This window comes from Ptychodera flava, chromosome 15, assembly GCF_041260155.1.
Source record: "Ptychodera flava strain L36383 chromosome 15, AS_Pfla_20210202, whole genome shotgun sequence".
In the NCBI taxonomy this organism is placed as follows: domain Eukaryota; kingdom Metazoa; phylum Hemichordata; class Enteropneusta; family Ptychoderidae; genus Ptychodera; species Ptychodera flava.
In genome coordinates this window covers 25,938,912-25,955,460 of record NC_091942.1, presented here as the reverse complement: position 1 = coordinate 25,955,460, position 16,549 = coordinate 25,938,912, and the positions used below count along the sequence as shown (strand labels likewise).

The 16,549-nt window shown below is 40.2% G+C and overlaps 2 protein-coding genes and 1 long non-coding RNA gene across 3 annotated transcripts; all 3 read left to right on the top strand.

The window, feature by feature from the left end:
- Positions 1-6,067: 6,067 nt before the first annotated feature.
- On the top strand, positions 6,068-6,463 carry LOC139151678 (uncharacterized). The gene is made up of 2 exons (XR_011556472.1): positions 6,068-6,248; positions 6,426-6,463. It is a non-coding gene; the product is annotated as an uncharacterized lncRNA (long non-coding RNA).
- A 1,665-nt stretch (positions 6,464-8,128) lies between these two features.
- On the top strand, positions 8,129-15,863 carry LOC139150753 (uncharacterized). Its single transcript, XM_070723149.1, has 3 exons — positions 8,129-8,753; positions 13,123-15,649; positions 15,826-15,863. The coding sequence occupies exons 1-2, from the start codon at positions 8,129-8,131 to the stop codon at positions 14,709-14,711; spliced, it is 2,214 nt and encodes a 737-aa protein (XP_070579250.1). The 3' UTR covers positions 14,712-15,649; positions 15,826-15,863.
- LOC139152321 (uncharacterized) lies at positions 14,716-15,240 on the top strand. Its single transcript, XM_070725463.1, has one exon. It carries the CDS (start codon positions 14,716-14,718, stop codon positions 15,238-15,240), a length of 525 nt encoding a protein of 174 aa, XP_070581564.1.
- Positions 15,864-16,549: the final 686 nt, after the last annotated feature.

The window sequence follows — 16,549 nt, the reverse complement described above, 5'->3', positions numbered from 1 at the left end:
AATAAGCAGACAGTCTGGGACGAAGTCAAGGAATGGGGAACACAACAACGATTTAATGCTCACCAATCGATCGAAATGTACAGGCTTATCCGGAGAAATATAGTTGATGCAAGGTTGTTAATCATTAGGGCTAAAATGGCTATTTGAGGTAACTTGTCCTTTTCTCTTCTTACTGCTCGAACGTGTACAGTGCGGCCATGCTCGAGCCTACTCCAGACACAAAACTACCCATAATGCTAGAGTTAATGCCTCCAATAATATTCGCAAGTGATTCATGACTTGCCACAAGCGGCTCAGTTCTTAGTCAAAGTTTTTTCCATGCACAATGATGTCTTACAGATAGACCAGCACCATGGTCCATGTCTGGTCCCTCAGAACTCGCTAATGATGTTGTAGCGATGTCTGTCTGCCTGTCCGTGTGTGTGTGTGAGTGTGTGGCTGTCTCTGTACACGATAACTCAAAACAGCTGAACGGATTCTAGTCAGATCTGACTGACAGGTACTGTATGCTAGTTGCAAGAACTTTGATTAATGTGACTTGCTTATTAATAAAGTTATGAACTATCAATTATTTTCATGTAATGGTTTCCTATGGAGACAGTAATGACAGAGTCGACATGTATCAAGAACTACTGCACAAAATTTCATGGAACTTTTCACTGATGACAATCTCAGAACATATTGATGATACTGTGAGTGGCATATCTATTGTCTGCTCGTTTGCATATTTAATGAACTTTTGCAATTGGTGATATAACTCAAAAATTCTTACACCAAATTTGATGATACCTGCTACATATTGATCTGATAGATATCTAACTGTACTGAGAAGGATTGGGTAGCTTCAAGTTAATAAATAGCTCATTTGCATATTTAATGCTTTGTAATTAGACATATACCTCCGAAAAATCTGCACCAAATTTGATGAAATCTGCTGCAGGTACTAATCCGACAGATATCTGACTGTGTTGTGAGCCATTTAGTAGTAGTGTGGAGTTAATTGAGCATTCATTTTCATAGATAAAAAAAATTGTAATTAATGATATAACTCTAAAAGTATTGCACCAAATTTGGTGAAACCTGCAACAGATATTGATCTGACAAATATCTAATCGTCGCGTGAAGCACCGAACAGTTTTATTTTTAAGTTAATAAATAGCTCATTTGCATATTTAATGAACTTTGTAATTAGTGATATTACTCCGAAATTACAGCATTAAATTTGATGGAACATGCTACAGATGTTTGTCTGCTAGAATTGAGCAGTGTCAAGTTAATAAACAGCTCATTTGCATGTAAAATTAAGTTTTGTAATTAGTGATTAAACTCCGAAACTCTGTGCGAAAGTTAATGAAACCTGCTACTTATAATAATCTGACAGATATCTGATTGTTCTGTGAAGCGTACTATTATGTAATGAATCTGTTGTAAACCACGTGAACAGATTCAGTGCAAATCTGGTTCTTTTTTACCAGCACGATAGGTGCCGCCCATAGGCTTATGATGGCCCTAGAACTCCTTCTTCGTACATCTTGTCGATCTCTGTCAAGGCCTCGGCTTGTTTCGCAGGCAGTAGTCTCCTCGGCATTTGTCTGATGGGTGCTGCGCTACCTGTATGTATTATGTGCTTCACAAAACCTGTTCCAGACAAGTACGTGTTGACCTTAGAGGACACATCCTTAAATTTTATTAAGAACTTCCCTAAAGAATCTCACTGTTCCTTGGAAAGTCCGTCACAGCTTCGGAGATACAGCTCCTCGAAACAGTCTTGCATTTCAGACGGGTCTTTGTCAATGGCGGGGCCCTCTATAGGCATATTCTCCATGTCTGGTGTCTCCACACTGCAGACAGACACAACAGACCCAAGTGTATTGTCCTTTCTCAGTCTTCTCCTTTGCTGGGTTACATTCATCAGCCTAACTGGAATGCAATTACCACTAACATCGAGTCTTCCAAACGACAACACAATTGCAGCGAAAATTCCTCCCAGGTTCTACCAGCCACTGTTCTGCTTTGGTCCAGTCATTCGGCCTGGTATGACAGCTTCACTCAGGGTGGAATTATAACACTCCCGTCAATTACAATTCTGCAGCAAGTGAACTCCCGAGTTGTCACTGCCCAAACTGGCGCATCAAAGGGTACTACATTTTCACCCATAACAGTACGGACGCAGATACCCGAGACGCGCAAAATCGATTTTCCTTCGTGGGTGGTATGGAACGCGAAAATTTCAAAACAAATCACAAAATCTAGCGCTATACATTGTAAGAAATATTGCCTGTAGTTCATCGAGATTCAACTTATGTTAATTATAACTAGGCGAATTGAAAGATAAATAGTTAGATTTACCAAATCGTACATTATTTAGTGTCTTATTAGTTTATATCGCTGAACAATCGCGAAGTCAAAATGTTGTCTCGTGCGTTTTGACAGAAAATACAACTCATTCACTCCTGAATTTTCCGGTCATGCTCATTACATGTTTCTTCTCCAAGTTCGATTTTGTCACTGTCCTTTTACACAGACATCCAACTTAAACGCTATGCCCTCAGTTTTGGCGATAAGGCCGTGAGACGGAAATGTTAACTTAAAATAGCACTGACAGGTACAGGTAGTCCTTGCAAATCCCTAAAATAACAGCTAAAGCGCATGCGTGAAGGTTGCCCTCTAGCGACGATACTCATTGTAGCGTTTCTCAAATATAATTTTTACTATAACCCAAACGGGATTCGAACCCCCCCCCCCCCCCCCACACACACACACTCACAGCAACATCGCCTAGCTGCTAGGCCTCACACAAAACCAGTCGACTACCGTTTACCGTTTCTCATCCTGAACTTTTGCGCCGGAGAAAGTATCTCCCCTATAAAAGTGCAGAAAATTAAGCATAAAAAATGAGGCGATTTACTGAAGCCTTGTATCTCTAAAGTGGCCAATATAAATTTACTAAAAAAACATAAATGAACTATTACTGATTGTCTCTGATTTTTCTGAAATGCACACTTGCATATTGAGCCCGAAAGGGAAAATAATTACAAGTATCACAGCTTCAAGGCTATACCTGATGAGTTCAGTAATTTTAACAATTATTGTTCTAAATGTACAGGTTTAATTAATGATGAGGTTATGCGATTTACCTAAACTAAAAAACGTATTTTTTATAAATCTTTTACAATTTGATGCAATAAGTATCTTATAACAATACAACAACAATAGGTCCTATAAACTTTATTTTAACTCTATAGCCATGATAGGTATACGCCTCTTTTCACAAGGGTCAAACTCAAAGAAAACTTATACACAGAAGACAAAGTACAGGATAACAACAACATTACAACACAGACAGGTTTCATGTAAAAGTGTCGAAAAAGCTTTGTCGATAAAATTTGCAACAAGCCTGCTTAAAACCTCTAACACTTGTACAACTTCTTATTGCTGAAGGCAAATTGTTGTACAGGTAATTACTCAAAAAGACTGCTTAAATAATTCGGTTCTAGCAAATGTAACTTGTAGAGCTTTATTACTAATAAATCTTAAAATCTTTGTGGATCTTTGTACTTCGTTGTTATATCCCGGATGTATGGAGGAGACTGGCCACAACATACCCTTGTAAACAGACTCTACTAGGTTGTACTTATAGCGATGGGATAGCAGATACCATTGTAGAAGTGTAAACATTTCAATGGATGAGGTACCAATGTCACAATTCAAAATCAGTCACATTGCCCGCTTTAAAAGACAGTTCAAGTGATCCATATCCTTTTGACTACAACAACTCCAAATACCGAGACCATAATCAAAATATGGTAAAATGAAACTGTTATAAAATTGACGCCTTGCTGAAACTGGTAAAAATGCTTAAATTCTGGCAAGAAGATACAGATTACTCTTTATTTTTTCACAATACTATCAACATGTAATGTTTATGATAAATGACTCTGAATCTTCCACATCAAGCAGCTTTTCGCTTTCTACATTTTCAATATCACTGTAACCATCTTATAATGGAACTTTTAGTTCATTTTAAACCAAAATTCATAAAATTGCAGCAAATCTAGATTGTAATAATTATTAATGTCTTTAATGGCAATAAATCATTGTTGTAATGACATGCACTGCATAAAAACCCAATAATACTAACTGTATTAGCATGGATTATTGCTTGTATTTTAGCTGAATAGTGCATATACAGATGAATACAGTCAAGAATCCATTTCTTGTATTCAGGAAGCCGGGATCCATGTGGATTCATGTGAATTCACGTGTATTGTTCTATGATACAGGCAACTCATTAATGTGAATTTATCTGTATTATTGCGTTTTCATGCAGTGATGTCAAAAAGAAATTTAAATGTTTCAGTCTTGTCACGCATAACCGGTTCACTGGCCGTCAGTCCATGTAGTGTTGATCTGAAAGAATAAGTTCACACCTCTTATACACGCAAATTTATCATTTATTATACATATGTTTTAAAAGTATTTGTCAATGATTATTTATCAAGTCCTCAGTCAATTGTTAGGACAATTTAGTGCGTAAATTGTATAAAGAATGACACTCTTTGAAAATTATCACTTCAATGGATAAACATGCATGATATATTAACAGATATCAGTAGCAGATATTGTTATATAAAACAGGATTTTCACAAAACATCCTTCCATATCAGCTGTTCTGTGGAATCGTCCGACTTAAATGCTCTCATTTGTTTCTGATAGGATCTCATCTCACAAACTTAATGCACATCCGATGTGAACTCCCAATAGACTCCCTATACTTGATGTGAACTTCAGTCTAATTAGTATACAGCATCGCCCTCTAGACTATCATTTTCTCTAATGTGTACACTGGTGAAGCTAAAAAATAGTCACTGCTATGGCTAAAGACGCGGTCATAGGAAGGGGACTTTGTTTTTTTCATGTTTAATACTACGTCACATTGTAGACACTCAGAGAAAAATCACGAGAAGAATCGGAAATCGTACCCAAAATTGCAAGGAGATCGTTATTGACGATAGACTATAACAGGTATGGATTCAGAGACGTATTGGAAGCCATCGATGCTGGTTTATTAAGTAAACTATAGTTTTTTGTCAGGAAAATCCGTCTCCGAACTCGGCTGTACGTGCGTATAGCGGCTATTCCATTTCCCGACTTCCTATGTTTCTAATGCATACCAAAGCGGCCACCGCCGTATATCGAACAGCAAGTGACTATGGCTCGAGGGTAACTTGCATGGTATTGTTTTTGAAATACCGCGACGGTTATAGCTATTCTGCATGATAATACATTAAGTAAGCGACAGAAGATTGTCAACTTAATGCTTCCCTAACAAATAACTGGATTAAACGACCGTGATACTAAATATGAATATTGTGAACGAAGTTATCATCAATTATATCGCCTGGAAAGTTAATGTACTTCCGGTTTTCAGGTGTCTGCATTTCATACGCTATCGTACTGTCAAATGACCTCCTCCAGAAGCGATATTCACAAAATCTATTCCTATACATAAACTGTTACGGAAATTACCAAAATTGTTCAAGATAAGGCCGTGAGACGAAAATGTTAACATCAGAAAGCAGGACATAACACCGAAAACTTTCTCCTAACGATGCAATCCACTATCGTCAGCAATGTCAATTTTCTTTGGGCATATTTACATTATTTAGAGGAGGATTACTGCATGAACGGTCAATTTTGATCGGAGACCAGTATTCTTAAAATAAGATTACGTAAAATGTTGGATCTCAAACTTACTTGGCGAAATTAAACGAAAATTTGGAGAGCTCCACCTACCTGAACCGTCACCCAGTCAGTCTGATGTTGCTCTGAAGCGCACGCCAGGACCCCTTGGCAACGATGGAATTTGGCATAAGCATGGTTAGCAACAACGGAAAAATCGCATATCTGCGTCCGCACTGTAAGCAGGCATTTATTTACCGGGTCTGGCGTACTATTGTTCTGAGCAAAACAATCTGCACCAATGAGAACATCGTAAGAAACGTCGGCTACCCAGACATTATGACCCTTCATGACCCTAACTAGATTTTCGGAAGATCGCCCTCTATCTTCCTTAAGGCCCTCTGACACAAAGGTCAAGAAACTTCTTGGTAAAACAATTAAAAGGTTAAAGATTAAATTACACCCAGGCAGACACGTTTTTTTCCTCCACTGTCTTAAAGCAAGTAGACATGCCACGTGGATCTCACTAACACTCCAGCCAAAAGTAGGACTGTAGGCGCAACGATGTAAGTTGATTTCCTTTTATGACTTTCCAATTATTTAGAGGACCTTTTTGAATGCAGTGCTTAGATATTTTAATAGAATTTAGTTCTTTTATTCCGTTTACTTTGAACTTGATTTGCCTCGACTCTCCGATGTAGACAATGAATGACCTTGTATTTTTAATCTCTTTATTTACCCAGTTTTCACCGCTTCTTGAATAAACCTATCCTAAACTAAAGCAACTGAGGGTGGTTATTTCTCGGAGTGGTTGGCACTTAGCGGATACAAAAGTAACTGGACTCCGCCACAGTGAAAAATTGTTGGAAGTGAAAAATCGTCGCAAGTGAAAAATCGTCGCAAGTGAAAAATTGCTGAAAACCAGTGAACCATTGGACAACACACTGGCTCGAGTGCACAGCGGACACTGGCATATAGGCTATGCAAGGTAGGCCAACTGTATACACATATACAGCCAACTACAACTGACTCAAAGAAACTATAATGGATGAAAATAAAGTCGAAGGAGCTGAACAACCAGCCCACACAAAATCTCAAATGAAAATGAAGTGGCGGTTCCCAGTGAGACGGCCACTGCTGGAGGTGGATCTGCTGCCCGTACTGAAGGGCGCCCTCTACAGGACAGTAGAAAAAACGAAGGCGGACTGCTGTATGCTACTTTGAACACTGAAAAGGCCCTCTCAAGCATTTGGAACCAAACAGGGGAGTTCTCATCGACCTCAGGGGGATGCAGGACCCAACAGAAAGCAAAATTGGTACAGCAGAGACACTTTCCAAGGAATATGAACAAACTTGGAACAAACTTCAGAGACTTTATCAACAAGACAAGACTCCAGAAGGTAAGGAGAAATGAGGTCAAACCATGGATATATTGCCTGCAATTGCAAACGGCATTGCAAACCGCATACCGATCCCAATGATACTATAGGTAAGTTACTTTGACATATCTCCTTCATATGCGTTTTTTATTTGTACAGACTTTTCTGAAGATTACATTCGGTATATCGAGGATATCTAGTTGCTTCAAAGTTCAAGCCAGGCATCAGTAAAACTGCCGATTTGCGATTGTATGGTTCAAGAAGACAGGGTGCTGAAATAATATACACAGTCAATCCAACACAATTGTCATCAATAAAATTGCCGATTTTCGATCACCATGTAATCAGTGTTTCATCTAGGCTTTTGATCTGCTTCATGAAAATGCTGTTGAAACAATATACTACACGTAAAGGCGGTAAAGAGGGTCGATCATGGCCATGGCATAAAATGAACTTTATTGTTGGTATTATGTTTTTGAAAATGTGGTGACCCCCCCTTTCCTACCAGTGAAAAAGTGATGACCCCCCCTTTGTGGATTCCAAAATTACGATGACCCCCCCCCCCCTGGATTTTGCCAGCCCCCCTGGCCATAAAACTGAACGGTCCCTAATAAGCCCGAAACCCATCAACTTCAGCACCACCGTCTTCAAGCGGACACCTTACGACGAACAAAAGGCACCCTCCATTGAAGACAAGCAATTCCTGGACATCATGCAACGAGAAGTCCATGTTAATGAGGAAGGCAATCTAGAACTTCCTCTCCCCTTCAGGCAAGACCCAAAGAAATTACCGAACAACCGACAATCAGCTCTGAACCGATTCTACAATCTACAGAATCAGTTTCAGCGTAAACCACAAATGATGGAAGAATACTTTCAGTTTATGAAGAAAATAATGGAACGTAACCACGCAAGTCCCGTTCCAGAAGACGAAATAGATGCCGACAACGCATGGTACCTACCACACTTCGGTGTCTACCATCCCAAGAATCAGAGTAGTATTCGACTCCAGTGCAAAGTACAACAGAGTCTCCTTGAACGACGCATTGCTTCAGGGACCTGACCAAATGAACAGCCTCCTCGGTATCCTGCTACGATTCCGACGCGAGCAGACAGCAGTAATGGGCGACGTAGAACAAATGTTTCATAGCTTCCACGTCAACAAAGAACACAGAGACTATCTGCGCTTCTTTTGGTTCAAAGACGACCCCACGAAACCAGTAATTCAGTACAGAATGAACGTACACCTGTTCGGCAATGTCTCCTCACCAGCCATTGCTACCTTCGGACTGAGAAAGATCGCTGAAGACGGCGTATCTACGTATGGAGAAGACGTGAAAGAGTTCATCGACAAGAACTTTTACGTCGACGACGGACTAACCTCAGCACCAGATGCACAGAAAGCTATCAGTCTCGTCAATAGAACAAGAGACTTACTAGCGACCAGAAACGTTAACTTCCACAAGATCGTTTCTAATGATGAAGAAGTCATGACAGCACTTCCAAACGAAGTACGAGCCAAAGATCTACAGAGTTTGGATTTCAACCAAGACACCTTGCCAACACAGAGATCATTAGGGGTCAAGTGGTCTCTAGAGGCGGACGCATTCACATTCGAAGTAGACTTGAAGGAGAAGCCATTCTCATGGCGGGGAGTACTGGCGATCGTCAACTCAATATACGGTCCACTCGGTATACTCTCAACAGTTTCCATAGAAGGAAAATAATACTACGAGGCCTCATGACAGAAACTAAAGGACGCAACTCATCAAACCTTGGATGGGATGAAACGCTACCAGAGAAATATTTGCCCAGATGGACACGCTGGTGCAACAACCTCAACTACATCACAAACCCTTACCAACCTGCAGACCTGCCAGATGGCTGTTGCAGATCTTCGCAGCTCGGCTGTAGCAGATCACTTGCAGATATCTGCAAATGGTCTGATTTTGTGCTATATAATTAGCTTTGAGCTGCAAATTGCAGCTCATGGGCATGGTATGCAGATCAATGACATACACATGACAGCTCAAATGCAGCCCGTGACTTTTGACCTGCAGACATACAGCAGCTCATAGCAGACAACTTTCAGCCCATGACTTTTGACCTGCAGACATGCCACAGCTCATTGCAGACAACTTTCAGCCCATGACTTTTGACCTGCAGACATACAGCAGCTCATATTAGACCACTTGAAGACATATAACAGCTCAAAATGGACATTGCTCATTCACCATTATCATACTGCATGTAATGGGTCATATTTTATTTGTACACACAAAAATATATTTATTTCTACCTCATGTCATGCTCACTTCAATGGCTCACAACAATACAACACAAGCAGCTGGAGATCCCCGTCACCCTGTTAGATAAATGTGACACACCTCATCAAAGTTACCATACCAGTGAACTAGCTCACATGTGAGTAAAAAAAGATAACACTTGATGTAGGATGAAGAAACACTCATTTATTACTAAAGGTTACGGAAAAAATTACACTGAATACAACAAAGGAAAAAAGTCTAAAACCTTTATGAAGCTAGCATAATGTTATATCAAAACTAGTACAAACTAGTCCAAGTTTACTGTCATGAACAACTGATGTTGGAGATATTGTGAGATGTTTACCTCAGCATTGTTTGATGAATCAAACTTCTTCTGAGAAATTGTGAAGAGTTAATCTCAGCATTGTAAAATAGATCAAAGTTCTTGTAGTTTATTTAAATATTTCCAGTACTTATCAATTCCAACAAAAGTTATTCTGATGTATAGAATAAATATAGGAAGCTTTGAACAAATACCGGTAGTAGTAATGAAATTGAGGTCCTCTATATGGAAAGGACATCAAACTATATATCAAGCAATACACATTTGTTTGGCATTTAATGAGAAAGAAGAATCGCGAGGGTGTAATTTAAATAGATACAATTCACGCAGATGGACCATGGGAAATAAAAGTGTTACTTTATGTAAAATCACTTCGCAGCAAACATGTTTACAAATTCTGTTTACTCACTCAAACCAAGGGATTTCCATGCTGAAACGACACAATGCTACATGTAGGGCTACGCCCTAAATTTAATCGCTCGCGTTTTTGATACTTTTATAGTGTAAAACTGTGAAGTTTTCCTTCAACAGGAAGCCTTAATACCAGTCAGATCATGCAGATGAACTCTGAAATGATAGAAGAATGAGAAACACAAGTTACTGAAATGTGAAAATATATGATTTACAGTGCTTAAGTGCAGACAAAAGGTTCACGTAGCTTTTAAATCCAGTGAGAATTTACATTAGCGAACTTATCAATAAGCCAGTTAAGGCCTGTCGATGAAAAAGAAAGTGAAGCAGGGCTGCAGGCTGGCAAAGACTGAACCATATTACCGGTACACAGTGTTTCATCTAGGATACTACACCAGGGTGGGGGGATTGGTCCCCTTCCACTGGAATTTTCGAGGGGATTTTAAAATTTTGGGGAACTTAACTTGTAACTTGTACGGGTTTATTTGCCCCGAAAAATAAGTTTGTCTGTTCACTGAATTCAAAAACAGGACCCATTGTGTGGGCCATTGACACCACAGTTTGCTTGTGACTTTCATTGCATGCCGTCTGCACTGAACACGTTTCTGTGACAGTAAAGTCCGATTGTTCGTGTCAATTTTGCTATCAGAATTATTTTCAGAGTGTTATGGACATCAATACAATGCATAAAAACTTCAGTTTGTCTCCTTTTCTCAATCGTACAGAGATAATGTGACACAGAAACCGTATCGGGCTAGGGCAATGAACTTTGTGAACGTACACGTAACTCTCAACTGGCAGGCTTTCATATGCAAAATCAGCGTACGGAAAATTTACGTGTAGTATATTGTTTCAACAGCATTTTCATGAAGCAGATCAAAAGCCTAGATGAAACACTGATTACATGGTGATCGAAAATCGGCAATTTTATTGATGACAATTGTGTTGGATTGACTGTGTATATTATTTCAGCACCCTGTCTTCTTGAACCATACAATCGCAAATCGGCAGTTTTACTGATGCCTGGCTTGAACTTTGAAGCAACTAGATATCCTCGATATACCGAATGTAATCTTCAGAAAAGTCTGTACAAATAAAAAACGCATATGAAGGAGATATGTCAAAGTAACTTACCTATAGTATCATTGGGATCGGTATGCGGTTTGCAATGCCGTTTGCAATTGCAGGCAATATATCCATGGTTTGACCTCATTTCTCCTGACGGCGAGACCTATTGGTACGTTGAATATGTCGTCAAGTATACTCGTTCAATTTGCTACCATTTTATCAAAGTTTGGATACCGTTTTCGGCGAAATTTCATCCAAAGTTTAGCAAAGAAACATGACAGAGTAACCCTGAAGCTAATTCAATACGTGTAGATTAACGGTCGATGTGTCTTGCCGCTAACACTTTGACCTGCGTGACCTGGGTCATTTAGCGAATCTGACCAATCGCGGACAACTTTTCACATGATAAATGACGTCATCATGCGTGATGCAGCCTAACCAACAACAACATGCAACGTACACGTTTTTCTCAAGTCAAGGGTCTATGAGTTGATGTTCGGACCTGTGGGGAGTAGCAAAAGTAGCAGTGCTCGGATCTACAAATATCAAAGGTAAAACGGAGCACAGCTTAACATCGAATGAACAATGATTCTGAGGAAGACACGTTGATAATTATAAGGCAACTTCTCATTGATGCACAGGGCTTTCCCGGCGTTTTTATATGTGTGCCCATAGGATTACGCTGATAGACTACATGTACACGTACACGCGTACTCGATCAATTTTCTGAGCCGAGATCGCAAAACGGACGCACGCAAATTTTAATTTGAAAATGGACTGAACTCATTAAATACCTGACCGTCCTTATAACTTCACTCTAATAGAAACGAAAAATCAACTACGGTGGTGCCTATACCCTTATACATATACCTTGACTGGCTCATGTTTTGCTGCCAGTGAACTGTTTCGAGCTGCCATAGAGCTGTGACAATTGTAGTGTCAACAAAGTTTTACTTCGAATGATTTTGAGCTGCATAACGGCTGTTGACCGATCAGCCAAGAGCTGCACAAGTCAGCATTTTGTCTTCTAGAGACACTCGAATCTGTAGTAGACAAATGACAGCTCCGAACGCTCTGTGCAGATCTGCATTAAAGCTGGTTTGAGCTGTCACAGCTCTGAAACCGATCTGCTGCAGCTAAATGAAGATCTGCACGTTTCCTACGGGAAGATACAGCTACAGCGATGCTACACTCCACCCACGTTCGACCAATAAAGAAAACTGAGTGTCACATTTTCTCTGACGCCAGCAATGAAGCCATAGGTGCCGTACTCAAGTAAGTTAATGCATGGGTGTTTGTACCCATTAAGCCCAAAAGTAAGAAAATGATCAATTATCTTTAAAAACCACTAGATTTGATTGATATTTGGCCTAATTATTGGAATTATTAAATTCTTTCAAAAAATGTCTGCCTAAATCTTGACGAGTTGAGTCACGTGACCAAATCTGATATTTTCCCGCCAAAATTTACGTCTTTATTAATTTTAATATTCCAACCGTAAACCGTTAAATTTTCTTGATTTTTTTTGCATTTTTGGAAAGAACATCTATCATATTCTTTCAAAAATACATGGCACTCATGAAACTCTATCTATCTAAACTTCTTTCTGATATTCAAAATATTCATGTAAAACGTCAAAAATATTATATTTGTTGTTTTTTGTGAAGAAATAATATTCAAAATTCAATAATTTTGCATCTGCCACTAGTTCTAACACAAGTTCCCATCCCATTTTACATTAATTGGTCATAATATTTTAAATATTTTGATGTTTAGCGGTTGGAATATTCAGTTATTTGCAATATACAATTTTGGCGGGAAAAAACAGATTATGGTCACGTGACCTGACTTAGGTAATATATTATGATAATTTCAACTTAATCAAATGCGAAACATATTTTTGGCAATTTTCACAATTTTCTGACCAGGTCTGAATAAAAGTATGTTCAAACTGATTTTACATGTACGTAAGCCTATACCCATGCATTAACATACCTGAGTAGCGTACCTGCGGTTGACCAACATGAAGACAACGTCAACGTATCATTCATACTTGGCAAAGCAAAAGTAAACCCGACTCATGCAGTCTCCATACCTCGCCTAGAACTGTGTGCAGCCGTCCTAGCGACAGAACTCGCACAGAAGATCACATCAGAAATCGGCCTGAACATCGACAACGTCATATATCACACGGACAGCGAAATCGTCCTTGGATATATAAACAACAGCTCGAAACGTTTCCACGTATACGTAGCGAACAGAGTAGAAAAGATACACAACATCTCATCACCACACCAGTGGCGACATGTGTCTACACACGAAAATCCAGCTGATATCGCATCACGCAGTATACCAGCCCCAAAACTCAACTCAACTATCTGGCTATCAGGACCAGCATTCCTGTGGCAGCGAGACGAGCAAGACAACCATGAAGAAACAGAACACAAATACACAGTAAGTGACGAAGACCCTGAGGTCCGCAAACAACTTGCTGTCCTCAACACATCAACAAAGGAAGTAGAACAAGACGACTTAGGTGCTCACCGATTTCAACGATTCTCATCATGGAGATCCTTGAAGAGAAGTATTGCCAACTTAATAGGCAAAATTCGACAAAGAAAATCACCAGAAAAGACAGACAAAAAGGAGAAAGAGAAGTCTCCAGAAGAATTGAAAATTGAGATGATGGCACAAGCAGAAACCATCATCCTACGCTCAGTACAGAAAAGTGTGTTTCATAAAGAATATGAAATACTATCTGCAGCAAAGTCAGCAGGCGCTGACAACAGTAAACTACAGAAACAGAATCCCATCAGCCGGATGAACCCATTCATCGATGAAAAAGGACTCATCCGCGTTGGAGGAAGACTTCGCCAATCGGACCTCGACCTCTGCGGCCGACACCCCATCATCCTCCCACAGGACAACCACATTTCACGACTTATCATCGATCATGTACATCGACAAGTACAACATCAAGGCAGACAACTCACCCTGTCAAACGTCAGAGCTAATGGCTATTGGATCATGGGTGTACATGACATGGTAAGAAGCATACTACACAAATGTGCGATATGTAGAAGACTGAGAGCAAAACCACTCACTCAACTCATGGCCGACCTACCATCGGACAGAACAGAGAAAACCCCACCATTCACCAACGTCGGAATGGACGTATTCGGCCCCTGGACTATAGCTTCCCGCAAAACCAGAGCCGGTACGTCTGAAGCAAAGAGATTGGCAGTTATCTTTGTCTGTCTCTACACTACAGCAGTGCACATAGAAGTAATAGACTCCATGGACTCTTCATCCTTCATCAACGCCCTACGTCGCTTCATAGCTATACGCGGCAACATCAAGAAACTCAGATGTGACCATGCAGGGCACCAACTTCATCGGCGCAAAGAACGAACTTCAGGCAGCAGCCAAAGAGCTGGATCAAGACCGCATCAAGAAATTCCTTACAATGAAAGACTGCGACTGGATTTTCAACCCACCTCACGCATCACACTTCGGCGGTATATGGGAACGACAAATTGGTACCATCAGACGCGTTCTTGACTCCATGCACTATCAACTAGGCAAGCAACAATACACACATGACTTGCTGACAACTCTCATGGCAGAAGCCAGCGCCATCGTCAACTCCAGACCTATAACGACTGTATCATCAGATGCAAACGATCCCCAAGCTCTCACCCCAAACATGCTACTCACCATGAAGACTCAATCACCGACCCCACCACCAGGCTCATTTGTCCAACAAGACATCTACAGTAGAAAACGTTGGCGACGCGTACAGTATCTAGCTGATCAATTCTGGATACGATGGAGAAAAGAATATCTACAAAGCCGTCAGCCACGACCAAAATGGAACAAATCTACAATCAACGTCAAAGAAGGAGACGTGGTTCTTTTGAGAGAGAAAGAATACGCAAGAAACAGCTGGCCCCTCGCTCGCATAGTGAAGGTCTACCCCAGCGATGACAACAAAGTACGCAAAGTAGACGTGATGATCTACAAAGATGGCGAACATCGAACCTACCTCAGACCTATTAGTGAATTAGTTTTGATTGAAAGTACAAATTGAACTCTGTGATTGAATTCAATGAACACTATATACGGACTCTCTTAGTATGAACCCTTTCGTATATACTCTTAGCTTTTAGAATTTATTTAGACCTAAAATATTAGTAGGCATTTATTCTATTTGAAATTTATGATTAGTAAAAATTCAGCTTACCGCGCATTTTTAGACGGGGAGTGTGTTGGATTGACCCTTCATGACCCTAACTAGATTTTCAGAAGATCGCCCTCTATCTTCCTTAAGGCCTTTGACACAAAGGTCAAGAAACTTCTTGATAAAACAATTAAAAGGTTAAAGATTAAATTACACCCAGGCAGACACGTTTTTTTCCTCCACTGTCTTAAAGCAAGTAGACATGCCACGTGGATCTCACTAACACTCCAGCCAAAAGTAGGACTGTAGGCGCAACGATGTAAGTTGATTTCCTTTTATGACTTTCCAATTATTTAGAGGACCTTTTTGAATGCAGTGCTTAGATATTTTAATAGAATTTAGTTCTTTTATTCCGTTTACTTTGAACTTGATTTGCCTCGACTCTCCGATGTAGACAATGAATGACCTTGTATTTTAATCTCTTTATTTACCCAGTTTTCACCGCTTCTTGAATAAATCTACTCTAAACTAAAGCAACTGAGGGTGGTTATTTCTTGGAGTGGTTGGCACTTAGCGGATACAAAAGTAACTGTACTCCGCCACAATTATGCTGTACAAAGGTTTGGCCTAGTTTGGAAGCTAAGAGTCCCCGTCCCTTGACAGGTGATGACTCACCAAAGGCTGATCTTATGTACGAATTCTCTGCAAGTGTGATCTTTTGTGGCAACTTTCCTTTCTGTCGCATAAGTACATCAATTTTGACAATAGTCGCATAAGACCCTGTGTCAAGCACAACTTTTCAGGGAGTGTCTTCGAGAAGTCTGTGCACAGTCGGTGTGAAATTCCTTCCTGAAATGCGTCCTGTATGGATAACAATGTCTTGGGCGATGTTGTTATCGATAGCACTAGCTGAGTTCGGCCCAATGAACCAAGCTGCTACTTGTTTCCCGAAACATGGATTGACACTGTTGAATTAGCCTTCCCTCCAGGACAATCTTTAGCAAAGAGGCCAACTGGGTCACAATTCCAACATTTCCTGTCCCTTGATGGCTGGGTCTTTAGGCGCATCGGTCCACCGGGTCTAGCGTCCAATTTGTCCATCATCTTTTGGAACGTCTGACCAAGTTGCCTGATGAACTCGTCCGTGTCACCTTGATCCCCCGCCACATTAGACTCACTTTGACTGTGCATAGAGGTTCTTTTTGCGAGGTAATCACTT